General features: G+C 40.8%; 1 protein-coding gene across 8 annotated transcripts in view; it reads left to right on the top strand.

The window, feature by feature from the left end:
* STIM1 (stromal interaction molecule 1) overlaps nt 1-21,831 on the top strand; it is a 172,247-nt gene that overhangs the window by 100,010 nt on the left and 50,406 nt on the right. For all 8 annotated transcript variants that reach the window (XM_014841954.3, XM_070490810.1, XM_014841953.3 and 5 more), the window contains one exon: nt 13,682-13,796. In XM_014841954.3, the coding sequence (XP_014697440.1) occupies nt 13,682-13,796 (115 nt within the window). The remainder of the gene's footprint in view (nt 1-13,681; nt 13,797-21,831) is intronic.

The raw sequence follows: 21,831 nt of genomic DNA on the forward strand, positions 1-21,831 counted from the left end.
AGCTTTTTCCCTTTCCTCCTCACTGCCCAAAGGTGAGTGGCATTCATAAGGAACAAATGGTGAGCCCTCAACTCTTTTACCAAGTTGATTGAAGTTAGTATTCTCTTTTGAAAATGGAGTCCAGATGGTTTTCCTACTGTTGAGTGCTTGGTTGGTTTGTGTTTCCCAGGGTCTTGGAAAGCCATCATAGGGATGGTAGTGTAGGGGAACAACTGGGAGGAAATCAAAGTTGACTCTTATTCGTGGGAATTGTAAGAGAGAGAGATTTCCTAAGTACTTGAAGCCATAATGGAGAGAGGATTAGGTGCATTTAGTCCAGGGGTCAGCAAACTGTGACCCCATTCCTGTTTTTTGAACAGTCTGTAAACTAAGAATGGCTTTTACATTTTTAAATAGTTGGGGAAAAAATCCAAAGAAGAATTTTGTGACATGTGAAATTTATATGAAATTCAAATTTCAGTGTCCATAAATAAAGTTTTATTGGCACAGAGCCACTCTTACTCATTTACATATTGTCTATAGCTGCTTCCACACAAAAACAGCAGAGTTGAGTAGTTGTAACAGGGACGATATGGCCCACCAAGCCTAGAACATTTACTGTCTGGCCCTTTACAGAAAAAATTTGGCTGGTCCCTGGTCTAACCCATCAATTTTTTTTAAACAACTTTTTTGAGATATAATTCATGTATCATACAGTTTGCCCATTTAAAGTGTACAATTCAGTGGTCATTAGTATATTCACAGATATGTGTAACCATTACCACAGTCAATTTTAGAATATTTTTGTCATCTCAAAGAGAAACCCCATACACATTAGCTATTGTCTCCCTCTCCTATTCCCTTCAGCCCTAAGCAACTACTAATCTACTTTCTGTCTCTATAGATTTGCCTATTCTGGACATTTCACATAAATGGGATCATATGATATGTGGTCCTTTGTGACTGGCTTATTTCACTTAGCGTGTTTTCAAGGTTCATCCATGTTGTAGCATGTATCAGAACTTTGCTGCTTCTTATGGCTGAGTAATATTCTCTTGTATGGATGCACTACATTTTATTTATTCTCTCATCAGCTGATGGACTTTTGGTTGTTTCTCTTCTTTTTGGTGAGGAACATTGGCCCCGAGCTGACATCTGTTGCCGGTCTCGCTTGAGGAAGATTGTCCCTGAGCTACCATCTGTGCCAGTCTTCCTCTATTTTATTTGTCGGATGTCACCACAGCATGGCCTGATGAGCGGCGTGTAAGTCCGCACCTGGGATCCTAACCTGCAAACCCCAGGCCGCCAAAGCGGAGTGTGTGAACCTATCCACTATGCCACTGGGCCAGCCCTGGATTGTTTCTGTTTTCACCTTTGGGGTGTTATGAATAACGCTGCTATAGACATGTGCAAGTTTTCGTGTGGGCATATGTTTTTATTTCTCTTGGGTATATATACCTGGGAGTGGAATTGTTGAGTCATATGGTAAGTATGTGTTTACCTGTTTGAGGTGCTGCCAGACTGTTTCCAAAGTGGCTGAACCATTTTATATTCATACCAACAGTCTATGAGGGTTTTGATTTCTTCACATCCTCAACTCTTGTTTTTATCTGGTTTTTTGATTACAGCCATCCTTGTGGGTGAGAAGTAATATCTCGTTATGGTTTTGATTTGTATTTCCCTGATGACTGATGATGTCAAACATATTTTCATGTGCTTATTGACCATTTGTATATCTCCTTTGGAGATATGTTTTATTCATATCCTTTGCCCAATTTTTAATTGGGCTGTTTGTCTTTTTACTTGTTAAAGTTGTTAAAGTTCTTTATATATTCTAGATATAAGTTCCTTATCAGATATATCATTTGAAAATATTTTCTCTCATTCTGTAGGTTGGCTTTTCACTTTCTTATAGTGTCCTTTGAAGCACAAAAGTTTTCAGTTTTGACGAAGTCCAGTTTATTTTTTCTTAGTATGCAGTTTAATGTCATATCTAAGAATCCATTGCCAAACCCAAGATCATGACAGTTTACCCTTGTGTTTTTTCCTAAGAATGTTCAAGGCATCTGAAGCTTAACATGCCCCAAACTGGATTCTAAATGTCACCTCATCCAAAACCTGCTCTACCCATGGTGTCCCTCATCTCAGCTGAAGGCAACTTCATTGTTTTAGTTGCCTGGGCCAAAAAATACTCTGAATCATCCATAATTCCTCTCACATTCCACATCTATTGGTAAATCTGGTGGGTTCTACCTTCAAAATATGTCCACAGTTTAATCATTTCTCACCACTACTCCACTGCAGGCACTGAGGTTCAGTAGCCTCCTAACAAATCACCATGTCTGCAGTCTGTTCTCAGCGTAGCAGCCAGAAGCTTTAAAAAGAAAAAAATAGGATCATTTCACTCGTGTGCTCTAAACCCTGTGATAGCTCCATTTTTCACTTAGGGTGAAAGCCAAAGTCAACACAAGAGTCATCAAGGCCCTATGTAGTCTGGCCCCGCTGATCATTATGATCTCCTCTCCTTCATTGTCTCCCTTGGTCACTCACCTCAACTACCCTCCTTGCTGTTCCTCAAACAGTCCTTGTTGTTTCCATCTTAGGGCCTTGTTCTAGCTCTTACCTCTGCCTGGAATATTCTCCCAGATACTCACTTTGATAACTCCCTGATATTCCCAAATACTTTGTCTTTTCTCATACCTTTACCTTATCAGTGAGACTATTCCCAGATTACCTTATTTAATAATGAAATCTGCAACTCTCCTCTACTCCTGGCATCCATAACCTCTTTACACATTACTTCTTTTTATTTGTTTGTTTATTTTTAAGGACTTATCACCTTCTGGATTCTATCATTTGATCATTTATTATTTTCTTGTTTATTGTCTAGAATATAAGGTCCATAAAGGCAAGGGATCTGTTTTGTTCACTGCTAAATCCCTGGCACCTAGAAAAGTGCCTGGCTGAGTATTCAATAAAAACAATATTCAATAAATATTGTTGAGTGAATGAATGAATCTATTTAATAAAAGAACAGATTTAGTTTTTCATGTGACTTCAAATTACTTTCTGGGGTCACAATAGCCTTAAGAACTTCCTTTGGTATTTTTGTTAAGTTGTGTTGGCTGTCAAAGAGTTTTCTTGACGTTTTTTGTTTGGAAATGTCTTTATTTTGCCTTTGCTTTAAAAAGATAGTTTTGCTGGATATAAGATTCTTAGTTGACAATTTTTTCTCTCAACACTTTGAACATGTCATCTCACTGCCTTCTCTTTTGATGAGAAGTTAGCTGTGAATTTTATTGGGCTTCCCTTGTATGTGATGAATCATTTTCATCTTGCTGCTTTCAAGATTTTCTCTTTGCCTTTGGCTTTCAGCATTTTACTATGGTGTGTCTATCTGTGGTTCTCTTTGCATTTTTCCTTCTTGCAGTTTGTTGAGCTTTCTGGATGGGTAGTTTAATGTTTTTCTGTAAAGTTGGGAATTTTCCAGTCATTATTTCTTTGAATATTTTTCTCTTTTCTTTATCTTTATCCTCTCCTTGTGATACTCCCATTATGCATATATAGTTGAGCTTAATGGTGTTCCACATTTCTCTGAGACTGTTCTCTTTTTTTTCTTCTGCTTTTTGGATTGTGTAATCTTTATTGATCTCTCTTCAAATTTGCTAATTCTTTCTTTTGCTGGTTCACATCTACTGTTGAGCTCCTCTCCTGAAATTTGCACAACATCCATTTGGTTCTTTTTTTTTATAATTTCTATCTATTGATATTCTTTATTTGATGTGATATTATCATCACATATTCCTTTACTTCTTTAATCATGGTTTCTTTTAGTCTTTTTTTTTTAGATTATTTTATTTTATTTTTATTTTATTTTTTGAGGAAGATTTGCCCTGAGCTAACATCTGCGGTCAATCCTCTTTTTTGTTGAGGAAGATGGCTCTGAGCTAACATCTGTGCCCGTCTTCCTCTACTTTATATGTGGGACACCTACCACAGCGTGGCTTGACAAGCCTTGTGTAGGTCTGCACCTGGGATCTGAACAAGCAAACCTTGGGCCGCTGAAGCAGGACGTGTGAACTTAACAGCTGCACCACCGGGCTGGCCCCCTTTAGTTGTTGAACATATTTAAAATGGCTACTTTGAAGTCTTTTTCTGTTAAATCTGAAATTTGGTTGCTCTCATAGATGGTTTCTATTGCCTGCCTTTTTTCTGGCATATGGGCCTTGTTTTTCTGTTAATTTGCGTGTCTCATTTTTTTGTTGGAAACTGGACTTTTTGATAATATATTGTAGCAACTCTGGCTACTGGTCCACTCCCTCTAGGGCTTGTTATGATTTACTTGTTTATTTGGTGACTGGCTAGGTTATTTTAGTGGTCTTTTTCTACCATGTCTACATAGTGTGAAGCCTCTCATATTGCTTCTCAGAGGTGCAGCCTTGGATACGGCCACAGTCACCTTTGGATGACAGTGATTTTGGCAGGGCTCTCTTTGATTGACTCTCTCTTTCCCTGACTACACCCAGCTTTTAAGCTCCATTAGTTGTCATCTGATTATTCTCTGTTTTCAGCAATGCCCTGGGGCATAAATTTGCTCTACAGACCTATCCAATCACATTAGGATTCCTTTGAAAGGATGGTTCCTGGGATCGGTAGTTGAGATTTGTTATTACCCCAGGAGGGCTCCTCCCAGCTATCTCTTTCCCCAGTTCTCACAGCAAATTCTCCAGCCTACAGTTTAGCCTGTATCTCCAATGAATCTACCAATCTTCTCCAAAATCCCTTTTATCACACCTTCCACTGTTTTTGGGAGCACCCTTAATCTTGAACTTCTTCACACTCTATTACAAATAAAATCATTTCCTTTGGGAAGAGATTCAAAGCTCTCTGTTTTACAGCCTGCTTCTCTTCCCAGGCAAAATCCCTGAGCCATAATTCTGGAGCTAGAAGTGGGAACAGTGATGTGGGAGTGACAGTTTAGGAGCTGAGCACTTGGTGGAGAGGTGGCAGTAGCCTCAGGTCTTCTTAGCCTGCTTTTCCCAGAGTATAATCACTGTTTTACTAGCCAAGGCACTGGCAATCAAGGCCCCAGCATCCTCTGTGGTGCTGAGTCCAAGGTGAAGCCCCTGTCCCATGAGTAGGGGCTGGGTGGAAGAAGGGAGGCCCACTTCTTGGCTGGACTCACCCAGAGCTTAGCCTTAGCAACTGGTAACTGGAGGCAGGATGAGAATGCTGATGTCCTTCCCCTTTCAGGCAGATAGCCCTCCAGCTGGGAGCTTGGGGGAGAAGGAGCCTTGTGTTCTGGAGTTTCTGTCTTACACATTTGGAAGAGGGGAGGGAGAGAGGGAGCAGGTGTTAGTTCAAATACTACAGACTCCCACTGTTCTTACTGAGTTTTAGCAGATGTTTCTTCGTTTGCTGTATGCTCTTAGGACTATTTCCAGGGACTTTAATTGTTGCTTTTAAAAAATAATTTAAATTAAAAAAATTTCACCAAACAGTAGGTCCATGGAGCTTCTCATACTGTCTAGCCAGAAGTCCCCCTCTAATTCTTCAATTTTTAAATGTTCTTACCCATAATGCATTCTGTCTATAGTGCTGTGTATTCATCCCATGTAAATGTGGCAATATTGACCCCAATTAAGAAGGTAATCCCTTTTCTCTCTGAAAATATTTTTAAATTAGTGATCTATTTCTATCCTCCTTTCGTAAGACAAAGACTCCCCAGCCAGTAGTCCTTGGCTAGCTTGGATACTTTGGTCCTGACAGTTTGCAAGCCTGGAGATTTCAGAGTTTCCCAGTCTTTGCCGTACTGGCCAAGTACCTAGTAAGGCTACAACTTTAGATGCTGTCTCTAGGATTTGACCTGTGTCATGTGTTCAGTGTCATAGTCTGAGGACAGTAAGGATGAATCCATGGCAAGGACTGAGCTTTGTCACTGACCTCAGGGTTTCTCTGTACCTGCATATGTGCTGGATGCTTGGATATATAGGAGTAAAAGGAAAGATGAAGTTGCTGCCCTGGAAGAAGTTCTTCTAGTGGTGGAAATAGCCAGGTAAATGGATGAAGATAGTAGAGTAGGATAAGTGAATACTGTGATGGAGTCACAGAAGAGGAAGATATAAGTTAGTTTTACACATATGCAGAGCTGCTGACATGTAATCTGGGTCTGAAGAAATGACTAGGAGTGATCAGAAGGAGGAGAGTGTTTTAGGTGAGGGGATAGCATGTGCAAAGACATTGGACTGGTGAAGAGCCTGGTACTTTCAGGGGATTTCAAGTAATTCATCATCATTGCAGATGAGAGGAAGTGGCAGTTGATATGGCAAAGAAGGCAGGTAGGGGCCAGCCCATAGAGGGTCTTGCATAAGGTTGTAAAATTTCAACTTTAAACGGAGTTAAAGCTTTCAAAGTAAGAATCAGAGAGTAGAAAAGAAACACCTTAAAGGTCTGTAGATTACAGTGCCTTATCTTAGTTATCTCTAATGCTGATCTTGTCACATGGCCTTTATATAGCAAGGAAATATCTACCTTCTATCTCCTCTATAGATCTCCTTTACATATGAGAGATCAGTATCACTGTAATAGTGGGCTCCAGGACTGCACATTCTTAGTATCTTTATATTACAATATACTAATATTTAGGAGAGCTTAATTCACACATAGGGGAGCTTATTTTGTGCCAGGCACTATTCTAAGTTCTTTATATGAATTAACTCATTTATAATACTCTCAACATGGAGGGTATTCTGAAGTTTTATGCTACTCTTATCTCCATTTTACAAATGATGTGCATGATACACTGAAAGCAAGTGGTAGAACCAGGATTCAAACCTAGGCAGGCTGGCTCTAGAATTAGCTCTAAATCATCATGCTACACTGAATCCAAGCCAGTGTAACCCTGTGGCCCCTAGGTGAATATCTTTATTTTAGATTGGCTGACAATTTGGGGACTTTTTCTTTCTTCTGTATAGTAGACATAATATGTATTGACTAGCTGTTGTAAAATAACCACTCTGCTGGGTGTTGTAGGGCAAACTCAAGCGAGAGACACTCATTCAGTTATTTAATAACCACATACCCTGCTTTGTGCCAGGCCCTATGGTTGGGGGTGGGCTTAGGGAGCTAAATTAATTATTCATTTAGGTGTTCCAGAGAATTCGCAAGATGTTGGGGAAAGAGATAAATGACAAATAAAATACAGTTTCTATATTTGAGTTGCTTAGGGAGAGAAAGAGAGGGGTAATTAAATAGTAATTATGGTATAATGGGCTAAGTTCTGTCATAGATGAATACCCTGAGAACTGAGAGAACAAATAGGATAGGGCAATTAACTTGCCTGAGAGAAGTCTGGAAAACTTCAGAAAGGCAGTGACTTTTTCTTTAGCAGATAAAGAGTGGGAGAAAACATTTTATTTATTTATTTAGTTTATTTTATTTTTAAAGATTGGCACCTGAGCTAACAACTGTTGCCAATCATTTTTTTTTTTCTGCTTTTCTCCCCAAATCCCCCCAGTACATAGTTGTATATTTTAGTTGTGGATCCTTCTAGTTGTGGCATGTGGGATGCTGCCTCAGCGTGGCCTGATGAGCCATGCCATGTCTGCGCCCAGGATCTGAACCAGTGAAACCCCGGGCCGCTGAAGCAGAGCGTGCAAACGTAACCACTCGGCCACAGGGCCAGCCCCTGGAGAAAACGTTTTAAATGGAGCATCTTGTGTAAAGGCTTAGAGGTATAAAAGAGCATGGTTTGTTCAAGGAGCCTGAAGGAGCTAGAGCAAACATTGGCAAACTTTTTCTATAAAGGGCCAGAGAGTTGATACTTTAGGCTTTACTGGCCATACAGTCTCTGTCACAACAACTCAGCTCTGCTTTTGTAGCATGAAAGCGTCTATAGAGAGTACATAAATGAGTGAGTCTGGCTATGTTCCAATAAAACTTTATTTACAAAAAGAAACAGCAAGCTGGATGTGGCCCATGGCCATTATTTCCTGACTCCTGGTCTGGAGTCTAGGTGCCTAGTAGGGAGGGAGAGTGGCCAGGAAGCTGATTGGGAAGTTAGTCTATGGGCCAGATTGTAAAAGGCCTTGAATGTAAGACCAAGAAGCTAAGGCTTTATCCTGTAGGTAGCGGGGAGCCATGAGAATTTAAGTAGGAGTGTTGGTATAGTTAGGCTTGTACTTTACCAAGGTCATTCTGGTGACTAGTATGGACTGGCAGGAGTGAGACTAGATGTACAAAGGTGAGTGAGAAATGACTGTTCTCTCCCTGCCCTTGAGAAACAGCTTCTGATCTCAATGGGGACAGATACTTCACCACTGAGACATCCGTGTCCTAGCTCTCTGTATAAATGGCATTCAGAGCTGTTGTAGCTAAAATGCGGGTCCTTGCTAGATGTTCAAGAAGTGAACAAGACTTGGGAAGCTGCTCAGATCTGGGCATGAGTCTTATGGGTTCTAAATATTATGTGTCGGAGGAAGTAGTAGTGGAGGTGGTGTGGTTTGGTTTGGGAGACATGGAAGATGGGCTTATTTTCTTGGGAATTCTAGAGAGATGTCTCTCCTCCTGTCTGCTTTCACCCACATCCCTTCTCTACAGCTTCACTTGGGATGGATTGCATGCTTTGTTCCAATGCCAGGGAGATCACTTTTCTGAGCTCATAGAGCTAAATATACCTAGTGACAGCTGGTCCCTTGGCTCTTCAGAGAGCTGTTGAGCTGCAACTCTAGCTAGTGTTGTATTCTCTGTCATAAGGCAAGACTTTTAGGGAGCCCCCTTAGACCTTCCTAAGAGAAGAGCTGCTTGTTTGGAGTCTGAAATAGTAAATCTTTGTTGTGAGAGCCAACAGTCGCCTCTTTGGTTTTGTTTTGTTTTTGCTTTTTGTTCCTTTTAAACTTTGCCTTAAATCAGATTTTAGCTATTAGCCAGATGTGGGACAGTGTTTAGAGTAATATGGGGTGATGCCTACCTCAAGTATATTGGACATGAGGATTCTCGTTCAGTACAACATTCTTGTATGCTGTGTTTATAGCTGGGTAACTGGGACCTTCCATCAGAGGGTATATGGTTTGGTAGGGAGATAGGCAGATAACAAGACTGATAAAGGTTACACAGGGGCTGTGGGAGCACAGAAGAGTCTCCTTTGATCAAGTAGCTTTTTCTCTCATTTTCATATCCTTACCTCACGCTCATTCTAGTTACAATCTCAGCTAACATTCGATTTGTGCTTTAAAACTTAGAGTGCTTTTGTGTACCTCAAGAATCACAAGCTCTGTGCCTCTGAGGGGCTGGGGGCATCATAACTGAGAAATGTGGGCTGTAGAAATGCATATGTGTAAATTTGTGAGTGGTGGGAGCTGTGGCAATCTAGAGAGCACATGCCTCTTCAGAAGGAGGCAGCTGCTGCTCAGCTCTGGAAGATTGTTGCCAGGTAGACATGAACCCAGGAGTGGTGCCAGGAGGTGGGGGCTTCAGGCCCTCGTTATCTCCCCTAGCACCAGCTCCCCTACCTCCAAACTGCCCCAAATATATACACATAGATATATATTTATTATATATATAATATTCTTTGATGTGGACAATTTTTTTCTTAATTTTAAGTAAAATGTGAATAAACACATCTTTGTGAGTGTTGCATTTTAAAATTAATTTGTAATGTACAATCTACATAAAAATAATGTGCTTGCTATGCAAACACAACCTCGTGACAAGTCCCTTAGCCATCACCCTCGCTTCCAATGAAATTGCAACCCGTAAGCCTCTCCTAAATGGAATTCTAAAGTTGTCACTGGGGTTCAGTGTCCTAGATCTTTAGTTTTTTTTTTTTTTTAAGGTAGCCTGAAAAGCTGGGGTTTTTTTGAGATTTGATTTTTAATTATAGGTTCAGTTTATAAAATGCTCTGAGGACTGTTAAAAGACAGGGAAAGGCAGTTTATGACTTCTGCAAACATGTCTCTTTAAATCTTTATCACACTCAAATGGGAGGGATAATTAACCCTCATTTTGAGAGGAAAACAGGCTCAGAGAGGCTAAGTAGCTTGCCCAAAGGTCACACAGGAAGTAAGGGTCTGTTTCTGTGGGTTCTGAACTCTTTGTAGTACACCGCCTCTCCTACTCATAAGGCCTGATTGTTGCAGTCCCACTGCTTTGTTCTCTAGAGAGGTTCCGCTCAGCATCAGGCCCTTCCTTCAGGTAGAGCTTCTGTCAGGCCACGTTCTTCAGTTGGCACCATCTTCTTGCGGGCCTTGCTTTCTGACCCCACTCCTTCTTTGCATGCTTTGTGGCACCAGCAGTGCCTGTATGCAAGCCCCTGTGCAGAGCCTCCTTGCACTTTCTTCCCATGAGCTTCTCTGCTCTCCATATACCTCAGTGATCAGATTTGGCTGTAAAAAGCAGTCTGTGTCTGTTGGTTCCCTATAAGCAGCTGGTATGTCTCATCAGATGGTTTCCTGGAGCTAGCTGGTAATGGCAGAAAATCACCTTCCTTGGAGATTTTGGCGTTTCTGCTCCTAAGGCTTGTGTATGATAACGTGTTTCTCTAGTCGTAGATTAAGAGGGCCTGGATTTTAGCCTAGGAAAGCCAAAGTAGGGTATACCTTAAAGGACCTGATGAATCAAAACTAAAAAATTATGAGAGTTACTGATTTGATGTCTTTAAAGTGTAGCCAAAACCTGACAACTTCTCGTTACCCCCATACTCCTAGCTTGTTTCAAGCCACTGTTAGCTCATGCGTAGATTATTGCTATGGCCACCTGACTGGGTTCGCTGCATCTGCCCGTGCCCTCCTGTAGTCTGCTTCTCAACACAGCATGCAGAGAAATCCTTTAAAAGAGGTCAATGTGAGTGTGTCACATCTGTGTTCAAATTCCTCCAGTAGCTTCCATCTCAGAGTAAAAGTCAAAGTCCATATATGGCTTACCAGGGCCCTTATGATCTGAACCCCTGCTGCTTCCCTGAGTTTATCTCCTGCTAGTCACCACCTCACTCATTTCTCTTCAGCCACACTGTCCTCCTTGCTATTCCTTGAACATACCGAGTATGTTCTTGCCTCAGGTCCTTTGCATTTGCTATTCCCTATTCTTAGGATACTCTTCTTTCAGTTATTCTGCTTGCCTTTCTCCAGCATCTCCTTCAGACATTTGTTTAAAAGTCACCTTCTTAATGAGACCTCCCTTGACTCCTGTAATTAAACTGACAAACCACTGATACCACTACCCTTGGCATTCCCTATTCCTCTTCCCTGCTTTAAAGAAATTATTGTCTCTCTCACCCAAATAAGGTGTTAGCTCAATGAGGACAAAGATTAGTATCTGTTTTGTTTACTATTTACTGCATTTCTAATGCCTGGAACTATACCTGGTACATGGAAATCTTATATTTGTTGAATAAATGAAATGAATGAATTTCTGCCCCCAGAAGTTGTGGCCAGAGGGCACAAAGAACTGTTAAACCTATGCCCTTGGGCACTGCTCTCCACTCCTCATCTCGCCTGAGGTCTTCCATATACCATTCTAGCCTCCGTGGAAGTGTGGCAGGGCCATACCTATACTCCACGTAGTAGAATTATTAGAGCTGCACTCCAAATATGTTGCCATTAGCCACATGTGGCCATTTAAATGTAAATGTAAATTAATTTAAAAAGAGTTTTAGTCATACTAGTCACATTATGAGTGCTCAATAGCCACATGTGCCTAGTGGTGACTGCTTGGACCAGACAGATACTGAACATTTCCACCATTGCAGAAAGTTGTATCGGACAGCACTGTGTTATATTTGTGGACATTGTCAAGTTCCTTGTGCTCGGCAGCCTATACTCTCTCTAGGGTGAGAGTCCTCCAGTGTGGACTCTCTTCAGACTTCTCTCCTGAGTCATCCAGCCCAGTGTCTTAATGTCTGCAAAACCCTGGGGAAGAAATCACCCCTTGATAATGGGTGTAGGGAATTTGGGACCATTCTGTCAACTATCTGTTCATTTAGTCACAACATTTACCGACATTACTCTGGGTCAGACCCTTTCCTGGACCCTGGGGATAATGAAAGATGGATAAAAAGTATTTCCTGAAAATCCTACTAAAATGTGTTCTTGTGAGAGTAGTGATCAGAATTCCATACTACTTTGATGTTTAATCTGTGGAAACCAGTGATCAGTGTTCAGTCTTGTACATACTAATGAGGTTAAGGATCAGACTGAATGGGAGTATCTGTGAAGTTAGTCACCAGTTAAATTTCTAAAAGCTTTGATATCTTTTGTTTTTCTTTTTTGTTGTTGTTTTTGGTTTTTTTTGAGGAAGACTGGCCCTGAGCTAACATCTGCCAATCCTCCTCTTTTTGCTGAGGAAGACTGGCCCTGAGCTAACATCCGTGCCCATCTTCCTCTACTTTCTATGTGGGACGCCTACCACAGCATGGCGTGCCAAGCGGTGCCTTGTCTGCACCCGGGATTCAAACTGGTAAACCCTGGGCTGCTGAAGCGGAACGTGCGCACTTAACTTCTGCGCCACCAGGCTGGCCCCATGTTTTTGTTTTTTCTTATAAAATTATAGTATGAAAAAAATCCATATAACTAAAGGACAGCATATGCAGAGCAGGGGGAAACTTTGGACTATAAAGTCAGATATCTTGGGTTAGAATGCTAACTCCATCACTTATTAGCTGTACATTGAGCAGATGTTTTACCTATCTAATGCTGCATAACCAACTTCCCCAAAACTTGGTGGCTTAAAACAGCAACATTTATTTTGACATGTATCTACAATCTGGGCATGGCTCAGCAGGGACAGCTCATCTGTGTCCACTTGGCATCACATGAAGAACCAAAAGCTGGGGGCTGGAATCACCTGAAGTCTCAGTCACTCACATGTCTGACTTCCGGGCCGGAAGACTTAAACAGCTGGGGCTGCTCAGTCATCTCTCTCGGTCTCCAGATAATCTTTCCATGTGATCTCTCTCGCATGGTAGCTTCAAGGTGGCCAGGCTTCTTGCGTGTTGGCTCAGGGCTCCCAAGGCATGTGTCCCAAAAGGGAGAGAGCCAGGTGGAATCTGTATCGCTTTTTCTAATCTAGCCTTGGAAGTCCTTTGACATCACTGCTGCCACATTGTTTGTTAGAAGATGAGTCACTAATGTCAGTCTATATTCAAAGGGAGGAGAATTCACCTTTTGTGGGAGGATTGTCAAAGAATTGTGGACATATTTTAAAATTATCACAGCAAGTAATTTAACTTCTCTAAACTTAATGTGATTTCGGGGAAATTGTATAATCTTTGTGAGTGTTACTGTTCTCATTTGTAAAATGGGTGTGATAATTCATTGGATTAGATGGGAAAATATTGTGGAAGTTCTTGGAATGTTGCTTACTGTATAGATAAGTGCTCAAAAGTTGTTAGCTCTTCCTCCCTTTCCTTCTTCCCTCTTCCAGCTTACTGAATTCCAGTTAACTGTCATATATTATCTTCCCATAATTAAAAAAAATATGAGGAAGGACTTTCTTATTCATGTTTATATTTTCAAGTGAAACATATAACAAGAAAAAGCAGTCTGCTTGGCAACTAGGATATATGCACATGGAAGGATACGTGAATGATGTGGTATACTCGTGCACTGGGTAGATAGGAAGTGCTGTGGATAGCTACACGATCTGCGTGGAGATCTTGGTGGACTGGCTCCCAGGTATTTCTTGTGACTTGTGTACTTTTCCCTTGCAGTTCCTGAGGGAAGACCTCAATTACCATGACCCAACGGTGAAACACAGCACCTTCCATGGTGAGGATAAACTCATCAGCGTGGAGGACCTGTGGAAGGCATGGAAGTCTTCAGAAGGTAATAGGCAGCCTGGTTGTCAATCCTAGTTGCTGGAAGGTTTAGAGAAGAGAGAAGGGCCGGCCTGGGGGTGCAATGGTTAAGTTTGCACATTCCACTTTGGCAGCCCGGGGTTTGTTGGTTTGCATCTGGGGTGTGGACATGGCACTGCTTGGCAAGCCATGCTGTGGCAGGCATCCCATCCCGTGTATAAAGTGGAGGAAGATGGGCATGGATGTTAGCTCAGGGCCAGTCTTCCTCAACAAAAAAAAAAAAAGGAGAGGGGGAAGAATTGGCAGCAGATGTTAGCTCAGGGTTAATCTTCCTCAAAAAAAAAAAAAAAAGAAGAGAGAAGATGGGTGGCAACTTGGCCTTAAAAGGACATGAGTATAATAAAATGCTTAATGAAGAGCAAATTATTGAAATGGTTCTACATACAGTCACTGAATAAGACTGATAAAGTCACTGTGCTGGGGATGGGGGGAAGATGCTCTAGACAGAGTTGGAGTTGTTCTTCATTGGAAGTCTTATTGAATTCCATCCTATCCCTACCCCTCTCTTCACCAGCTCTCCCCACCTCCATCCCCATAGGAATCTCCCAGCTTTGGCTGCTTCATCTCCAGAGATAGGGAGCTTGGTGGCCTTTTAAGGCAGCCCCTTTCTTCTGTGGCTCCCCATTTGGTCCTCACTCCTCTGAGTCCTAGATGATTCAAAGATTAGGTAGAAGTACAGATGGACTCTCTTCTGAGTCTTCTCTTTTCCAGGTTCAATAGTGCTAGTTCTTTGAAGAAAACATTCTTTTTCAGCCTCCATCTCATCTTGGTTTCCTACCTGTGGACTCTTTTGTTAACGTCTTTCTTAGATCATGGCTCCTAGAGTTGGATGCAGACCCCTGGGGTGTGGTTTGATCAGCACAGAATTTAGCAGGACCATCAGCTTCTCAGTTCGGGACCTGTGCATCTTTTAATGCAACCTGATTAGATACTGGTGCCTCCAGCAGGCACATAACTCTGCTGACTCATGTTGAACTTATTAAATTAAAACTTTAGATCTTTTTCACTTGTAAAACTGCTAAACCATGACTACCGCTTTTTTCTGGAGCTTTCGCTTCAGAGTTCTGAGTGAAAGAGCATGTCTAATTGTGTGAGACTTGACAGAGAAGGGAAAAACAGTGCTTTAGTCCCCTCTCCTTTTGAATCTGTGGCTAAAACTTCCTTTGATACTAACATGATTGGAAGCAGTCTCTTCCCAGGATCTCTTAGGGTAGGTCTTGATGCTAAGAAGGGTTAAACATAGGTGACCGTCAGGGTCCCTGGTTTTGCAGATGAGGAATCTTAGGCCTAGATTTATAAAGATATTTGTTCATTGTCATGCTTTTAGGAAATAGCAGAGCCAGGACTTAGACCTGGGCCTTCTTCTTTCTTCTTTCTGCTTTTCTGTAACATCTTGGTTGAAAGCACTGGTCTGGTGATAGAGAAGACCAGTTTTTGTAGGAATGAGGCATTTTCTATTTTTGTTTAAATTACTACCTAGGATTATAGAATTTTAGATCTGGAAGGGATCACCTATAATGTAGATGGAGAACATTAGATTTGAAACAGAAAGACCTGGATTCTAATCCTGGTTCTAGGATGGACAGGCTGCTACTTCTTGTTAACTCTTATGTTTTATCAATTTAGAGGAAGCATAGGTTAGCTATATGATCAGCTTTCTGGAAATCTTTAGAAGCTGAGTTCCTTGTGGGTGCTTTTGTTTAGCAGCTCCTGAGCAACTCAGGCTGTCTACTAATGAGAGATGAAGCACTGAAACGATCTTTGGAATTATACCAACACTGCCAGGAAAATTTTTTATCTGTACTGTTTAATTTTAGTTTTCTTCTTTTTGTGTAATAACATGAGGACATGGTGCCAGGGTTTTAAGAGTGTGTTTCATAAGTAGGAACTTAGAATGAAAGATGGCAGGGAGAGCATTCCTAGCCTTCTCTGAAAGCTCACATAGAAGTAGCTGGGAAGGGAAAGTGACCATGAGAGGGCAGAACAGAGGGTCTGAATCATAATACTAGAAAACAGCCCAAGACAATTTTCTGGTAAGAACTTTATTTCTGTACTCAGCAGCTATTTGGAACACTTCCAAGTGTGTTCTAAATGACAGGAAGATGGAAGACAAAGGAGTGAGTTTTGAGGAGTTGGTAGCCATTACTGATGAGCAGAGAAAAACATTTCAGTGCCCAGTGATGTATCTTATAGCTAAGCTGAGAAGTGATAAAATGTACCATGTTAGGATTTGTTCATCGTGTGCCAGGCCTGGTGGTTTGACAAACTGAAAGTAAGAATCATCTTATACTATTTCTCCCAACCATTTGCTTCATTATTCAGAACAAGGACCCTAATCTCCCTGGAGTGATGATTTCCAGAGTTACAAAAAGCATGTAATATTCTGGCACTTGCTTAAACTGGCTGGTCTGAGTTTTGCTAGATGATGTAGATATCGGCAGTAGTCATTTGTGTTCAGAACATTAGCTGGCTAACGTCAGTACCATCTATGCGATTAATGTTGTTAACATTTTCTGACTAATGTTGGGAGCCAGTCTTTTCTCTGTGTTTTTTAGATTTTAGTAGAAAAGCCTGATAATTTATACATTAGCCAGCTCTGGACTTTAATAATAGAAACAACAACAACAACTGAGAAACTATTCTAATATTTATATAATGCTTAATATGGTCTAGGCACTGTTTTGAGTGCTTTACATATATCAACTCCTTTATTCTCATAAAACCTTATGAAGTATAAATACTATGAGTGTCTGCATTTACAGATGAGGAAAATGAAGCATAGGGAGTGATTAAGTGAAATAATGCAATACAATTCTGTCACTAACTACCTAGAGTTAGTGCAGACTTTATAAGTTAAGGGCACAGTCCCCAACAAGACTACCTTCACTTTAGACACCAAACTAGCCATAAGCTCTGGATGTTCCCAGAACACTTGTGGTCTGACCAACTGAGCACAAAATCAGAGGCTCCCACTATCTGCTCAGGTTTGGTAATCTGCTAAATGACTCATAGAACTCAGGAAAGTGCTGTAATTATGATTACAATTTTATTTTAAAGGATAAAAATTAGGACCAGCCTAAAGAAAAGACCCATAGGGTGAGCTCTGGTAGGGTCCTGAATGTGGAGCTCCTGTGACCTGTCCCCATGAATCAGGACATAGCACCCTCCCAGCACATCAGTCATCAGTGTGTTTGCCAACCAGAAAGCTCAACATAGCTTTAGTGTCCAGAGTTTTTACTGGGGTCCAACTACACAGGCATGATTGATTGAATCATTGGGCACATGGTTGAACTTAATCACGAGTCCTCTTTTCCTCCGCAAAGGTTGGGCTGATATCACTTGGCTCAAAGCCCCAATCCTCTTGTCACATGGTTGGTTTTTCTGGTGAGCAGCCCCCATCCAGAGTCATCTCATTAGCATGAACTCAAGTGTAATCCAAGGAGCCCACCATGAATAACAAAGATACTTCTATTAACAGGGAAATTGACCTGAAGGCAAAGACCAGCCACTTTTTTTTGTGTGTGTGTGAGGAAGATCAGCCCTGAGCTAACATCTGTGTCCATCTTCCTCTATTTTATGTACGATGCCGCCACAGGCTTGACTAGCAGTGCTAGGTCTGTGCCCGAGAGCTGAACCTGTGAACCCTGGGCTACCAAAGAGGAGCATGCAAACTTAACCACTACACCACCAGGCCAGCCCGCCTGAGCCAAATTCTTTATTACAGTAATTCCCCCTTATCCGCAAGAGATATGTTCCAAGACCCCCAGTGGATGCCTGAAATTGTAGATAGTAATGAACCCCATATATACTATGTTTTTTCCTATACATACATTCCTATGATAAAGTTTAATTTGTAAATTAGGCACTGGGGCTGGCCCCGTGGCCGAGTGGTTAAGTTTGCTTGCTCCACTTGTGCAGCCCAGGGTCTCGCCGGTTCGGATCCTGGGCGCAGACATGGCACCTCTCCTGAAGCCATGCTGAGACGGCATGCCACAACTGGAAGGACCCACAACTAAAAAAATATACAGCTATGTACTGGGGGGCTTTGGGGAGAAAAAGGAAAAAAAAATCTTTTTAAATTAGGCGCAGTAACAGATTAACAGCAGTAACTAATAATAAAATGGAAAATGATAACAATATACTATCATCATAGTGATGTGAATGTGGTCTCTCTGTTTCTCAGAATATCTTATTGTACTATACTTACCCTTCTTCTTGTGATAATGTGCGATGATAGAATGCTTACATGGTGAGATGAAGTGAGGTGAATGACTACTAATGGTAGTGTTTGGCTTCTATTGACCTTCGGACAGTATGTCAGAGGGAGGATCATCGAGCCATTATGTTGTTGATGGTTGGTTGTTAGGGGCAGATGATGTCTGCAATTGACCATGGGTAACTGAGACCACAGATAAGGGGGGGCTACTGTATGCAGAATTAAATAAGTAAGGTAGAGCTGAACAAGTAGGGAGAGGAAGAATCAAGATCAAGGGCAACTCCAGAGATCCCAGTGGCAAGGACTAGGGGATTGGTCTTTTCTAATTGGCTAGTCTCAGATGTCTCAGCTTCATTCATTTTTCATCCCTAGGTGTCTTTGCTCAAGAATCAGAAACCGTGGAGGGAGAATTAGATTGGTATAGTTTGGATCACAGACTGCTGTAGGGTAGTGATAGTCAGAGGGTATGTGTGGGGGTTAGGGGTGCTGCAATTTCCCATCCCCCTAAGACCCTGTGAGGTAGAGGAGTGGCAGTTATTTAAAGGAAGAGATGCCAGGTGAACTTTGTAGAATTTTTGAGAAATAGAATTGTTGTTTGTGTATTTGACCCAGCAGTAACAGTAACAGTGCCCTTTGTAGTGAGGGGTGGTGGGAGGCACTGACCCAAGGGGATTCTCTTAAAGAGCACGGCTTCCATTCTTCTAAACAAAGTGCATCATTACTGTTTCCTCTCCCTTTTCCTGGACACAAGATTTTAAAAGATGCTCTTTGCCAAACAAAGCATATTTCTTAAGTAATAGTTTCTTTCCCCATTTTTATGGATCAAAGAGATTCCAGCTAAAAGCAAAAGAACCTGGTATTCTAGTGTCACTCTGAACTTTGTCTTGGGAAAATGTTTATTTTATACTGCGCTTTTGGAAATAATGAAGTAAGCTCACACATCTCCAATTCTGTCTCTATTCTTCGTACGACAGGATTTTTCATAGGAGCAGTGGAGCAGTAACTGGAGAACCAGGAGGCTTTTAGAGAGAGAACCAGTGGGAACTGGCCTCTCTCTGTTGACATAACACTGGGTTGCATTGGACTTCTGTCTAAACCATTTCAAAAGTCAGATCAATATAAAGGAGTTGGCATTCCCTTTTTGCTTTTATATAAACCCAATGAGAGAAATGTTTATTCTGTTCTTTTAACTATTTACTTTGCCAAGTGAATCTTCAAGTCATTTAGTTAAATACCTCAGCCATTAGTTGTTGCTACGTTTTCTGGGAGAGAGATACAATTGGCTTTTTCTTTCTCTTACATTCTTTCATATATAAATACAGAATGACTGTGCTAAGTGTTAAATCACTGCATCCATGTTAGTTTTTTATCGGAAGAAAATTAATGCTTATCACAGTCATTTTCTATTTGTATTAAATAGCTACTTGAGGGTAAAATGTCTTACTTATATCCCCATTTAATAAAGGAAATTGAGCATCTCTCACCTATATCTGTTACCAAGTCCTGAGAATTCTGCCTCTTAAATAGATTTTATGTGCATCTCCTATGATAACTGCCTTAGCTTAACTTCCTCCTTTGAAGGAAATTTATTGAATTGTAGTTGACAATACAGTAAGGTGTAAATATTTAAAGTGTACAAGTGTTGAAGTTTTTTTTTTTTAAAGATTGGCACCTGGGCTAACAACTGTTGCCAATCTTTTTTTTTTTCCTGCTTTATCTCCCCAAACCCCCCCTGTACATAGTTGTATATCTTAGTTGCAGGTCCTTCTAGTTGTGGGATGTGGGATGCCACCTCAACGTGGCCTGACGAGCGGTGCCATGTCCGTGCCCAGGATCTGAACCCTGGGCCGCCGCAGCGGAGCGCGCGAACTTAACCACTCGGCCACAGAGCCGGCCCCAAGTTTTGAAGTTTTGACACATGTGTACAACTGTGAAACTGTCACTGCAATCAAGATAGTGAATATATTCATCACCCCTAAAAGTTTTGTCACAGCCCTTTGTGATTTCTTCCCCTCTCCCTCCAGACAACTTCTGATCTGCTTTTAGCCACTATAAGTTAGCTTGTATTTTATAGAGTTTTATATAAATAGAATCATATAATATGTACTTAAAAGAAGCTGGCTTTGGGGCCCGTGCGGTGGCGTAGTGGTTAAGTTTGCATGCTTCACTTTGGTGGCCCTGGGTTTGTGGGTTCAGATACTGGGCACAGACCTATGCAGTGCTCATCAAGCCATGCTGTGGTGGTGCACCACATACAAAGTAGAGGAAGATTGACACAGATGTTAGCTCAGGGGCAATGTTCCTCAGACACGCACACAAAATATCTGGCTTCTTTCACTCAGCATAATTATTTTGAGATTCATTCATGTTGTTGCATATATACAAATAGTTCATTTATTTTTATTGCTGAGTAATATTCCATTGTATAGATATACCACAATTTATTTATCCATTCATCTGCTTATAGATATTTGAGTTTCCAGGTTTTGGCTATTACAAATAAAGCTTCTATAAACATTCATGTACAAGTCTTTGTATGGGCATATGTTTTTTTTCTCTTAGGTAAATGCCTAGGAGTGGAAGGTCTAGATTGTATGGTAGGTGTATATTTTTAAGAAACTGTCAAACTGTTTTGCCAAGTAGTTGTATCATTTTACATTCCCACCAACAGTGTATGAGACTTTCAGTTGCTCCACATCCTCGTCAGCACTTGGTGTGCTCAGTCTTTTTAATTTTAGCCATTCTAATAGTGTAGTGGTATCTCATAGTGGTTTTATTTTGCATTTACGTGATGACTAATGATGTTGGGCATTTTTTTATGTGTTTATGTTGCCATTCATATATCTGCTCTGGTAGATTATCTGTCCAAATCTTTTTAATTGGGTTTGTTTTCTTATTATTGAGTTTTGGGAATTCTTTATATATTCTGGATATAAATCCTTTATGAGAGATGTGCTTTGCAAAGATTTTCTCCCAGTCTGTGGCTTGTCTTATTCTCTTAGCAGTGTCTTTTGTAGAACAGAAAGTTTTAAATTTTTCTGAAGTCTTTTATCAATTTGTTCTCTTACGGATCATGTTTTTGGTGTCATATGTAAGAAATCTTTGCCTGACCAAGGCTTACACAAACATTTTCTCCTATGTTTCCCTTTAGAAGTTTTACATTTTATACTTTTAGATTTTACATTTAGGCCTATGATCTGTTTTATATTAATTTTTGTATATGGTGTTAAGTATGGATCCCCATTTTTTTGTGTGCTTACAGATATCCCAATTGTTCTAGAATGATTTGTTGAAAGTTTTGTTCTTTCTCCACTGTGTTGCCTTGGACCTTTTCTCAGAAATCAATTGTCTGTATAAATATGCATTTATTTCTGGACATTCTATTCTAATCCACTGATCTGTTTGTCTGCCTTTATGCCAATACCATGCTATTTTGATTACAATAGTCATATACAGTTCTTTCAGTTGGGTAGTGTTAGCCCTCCAACTTTATGGTTTTTTTTCAAAGTTGTTTTGGCTGTCTGTCCTTGAATTAGCTCTTGTGGAAGTCCTTAATTTCTACAAGACAGCCTGCTGGGATTTGATTTGGATTGCATTAAATCTGTATATTAGTTTGAGAGAACTGACATGTTAACAACATCGAGTTTCTGACCCATGAATAAGGTACATCTCTCCATTTGTTTGGGAGATAGGCTTTCTTTCAGTAATATTTTGTAGTTTTTGTGTAGAGGTCTTTCATATCTTTTGTCAGATTTATCTCTAAGTATTTCATAGGTTTTGATTTACT

Source organism: Equus asinus, chromosome 20 (assembly GCF_041296235.1).
Source record: "Equus asinus isolate D_3611 breed Donkey chromosome 20, EquAss-T2T_v2, whole genome shotgun sequence".
Lineage (NCBI taxonomy): Eukaryota > Metazoa > Chordata > Mammalia > Perissodactyla > Equidae > Equus > Equus asinus.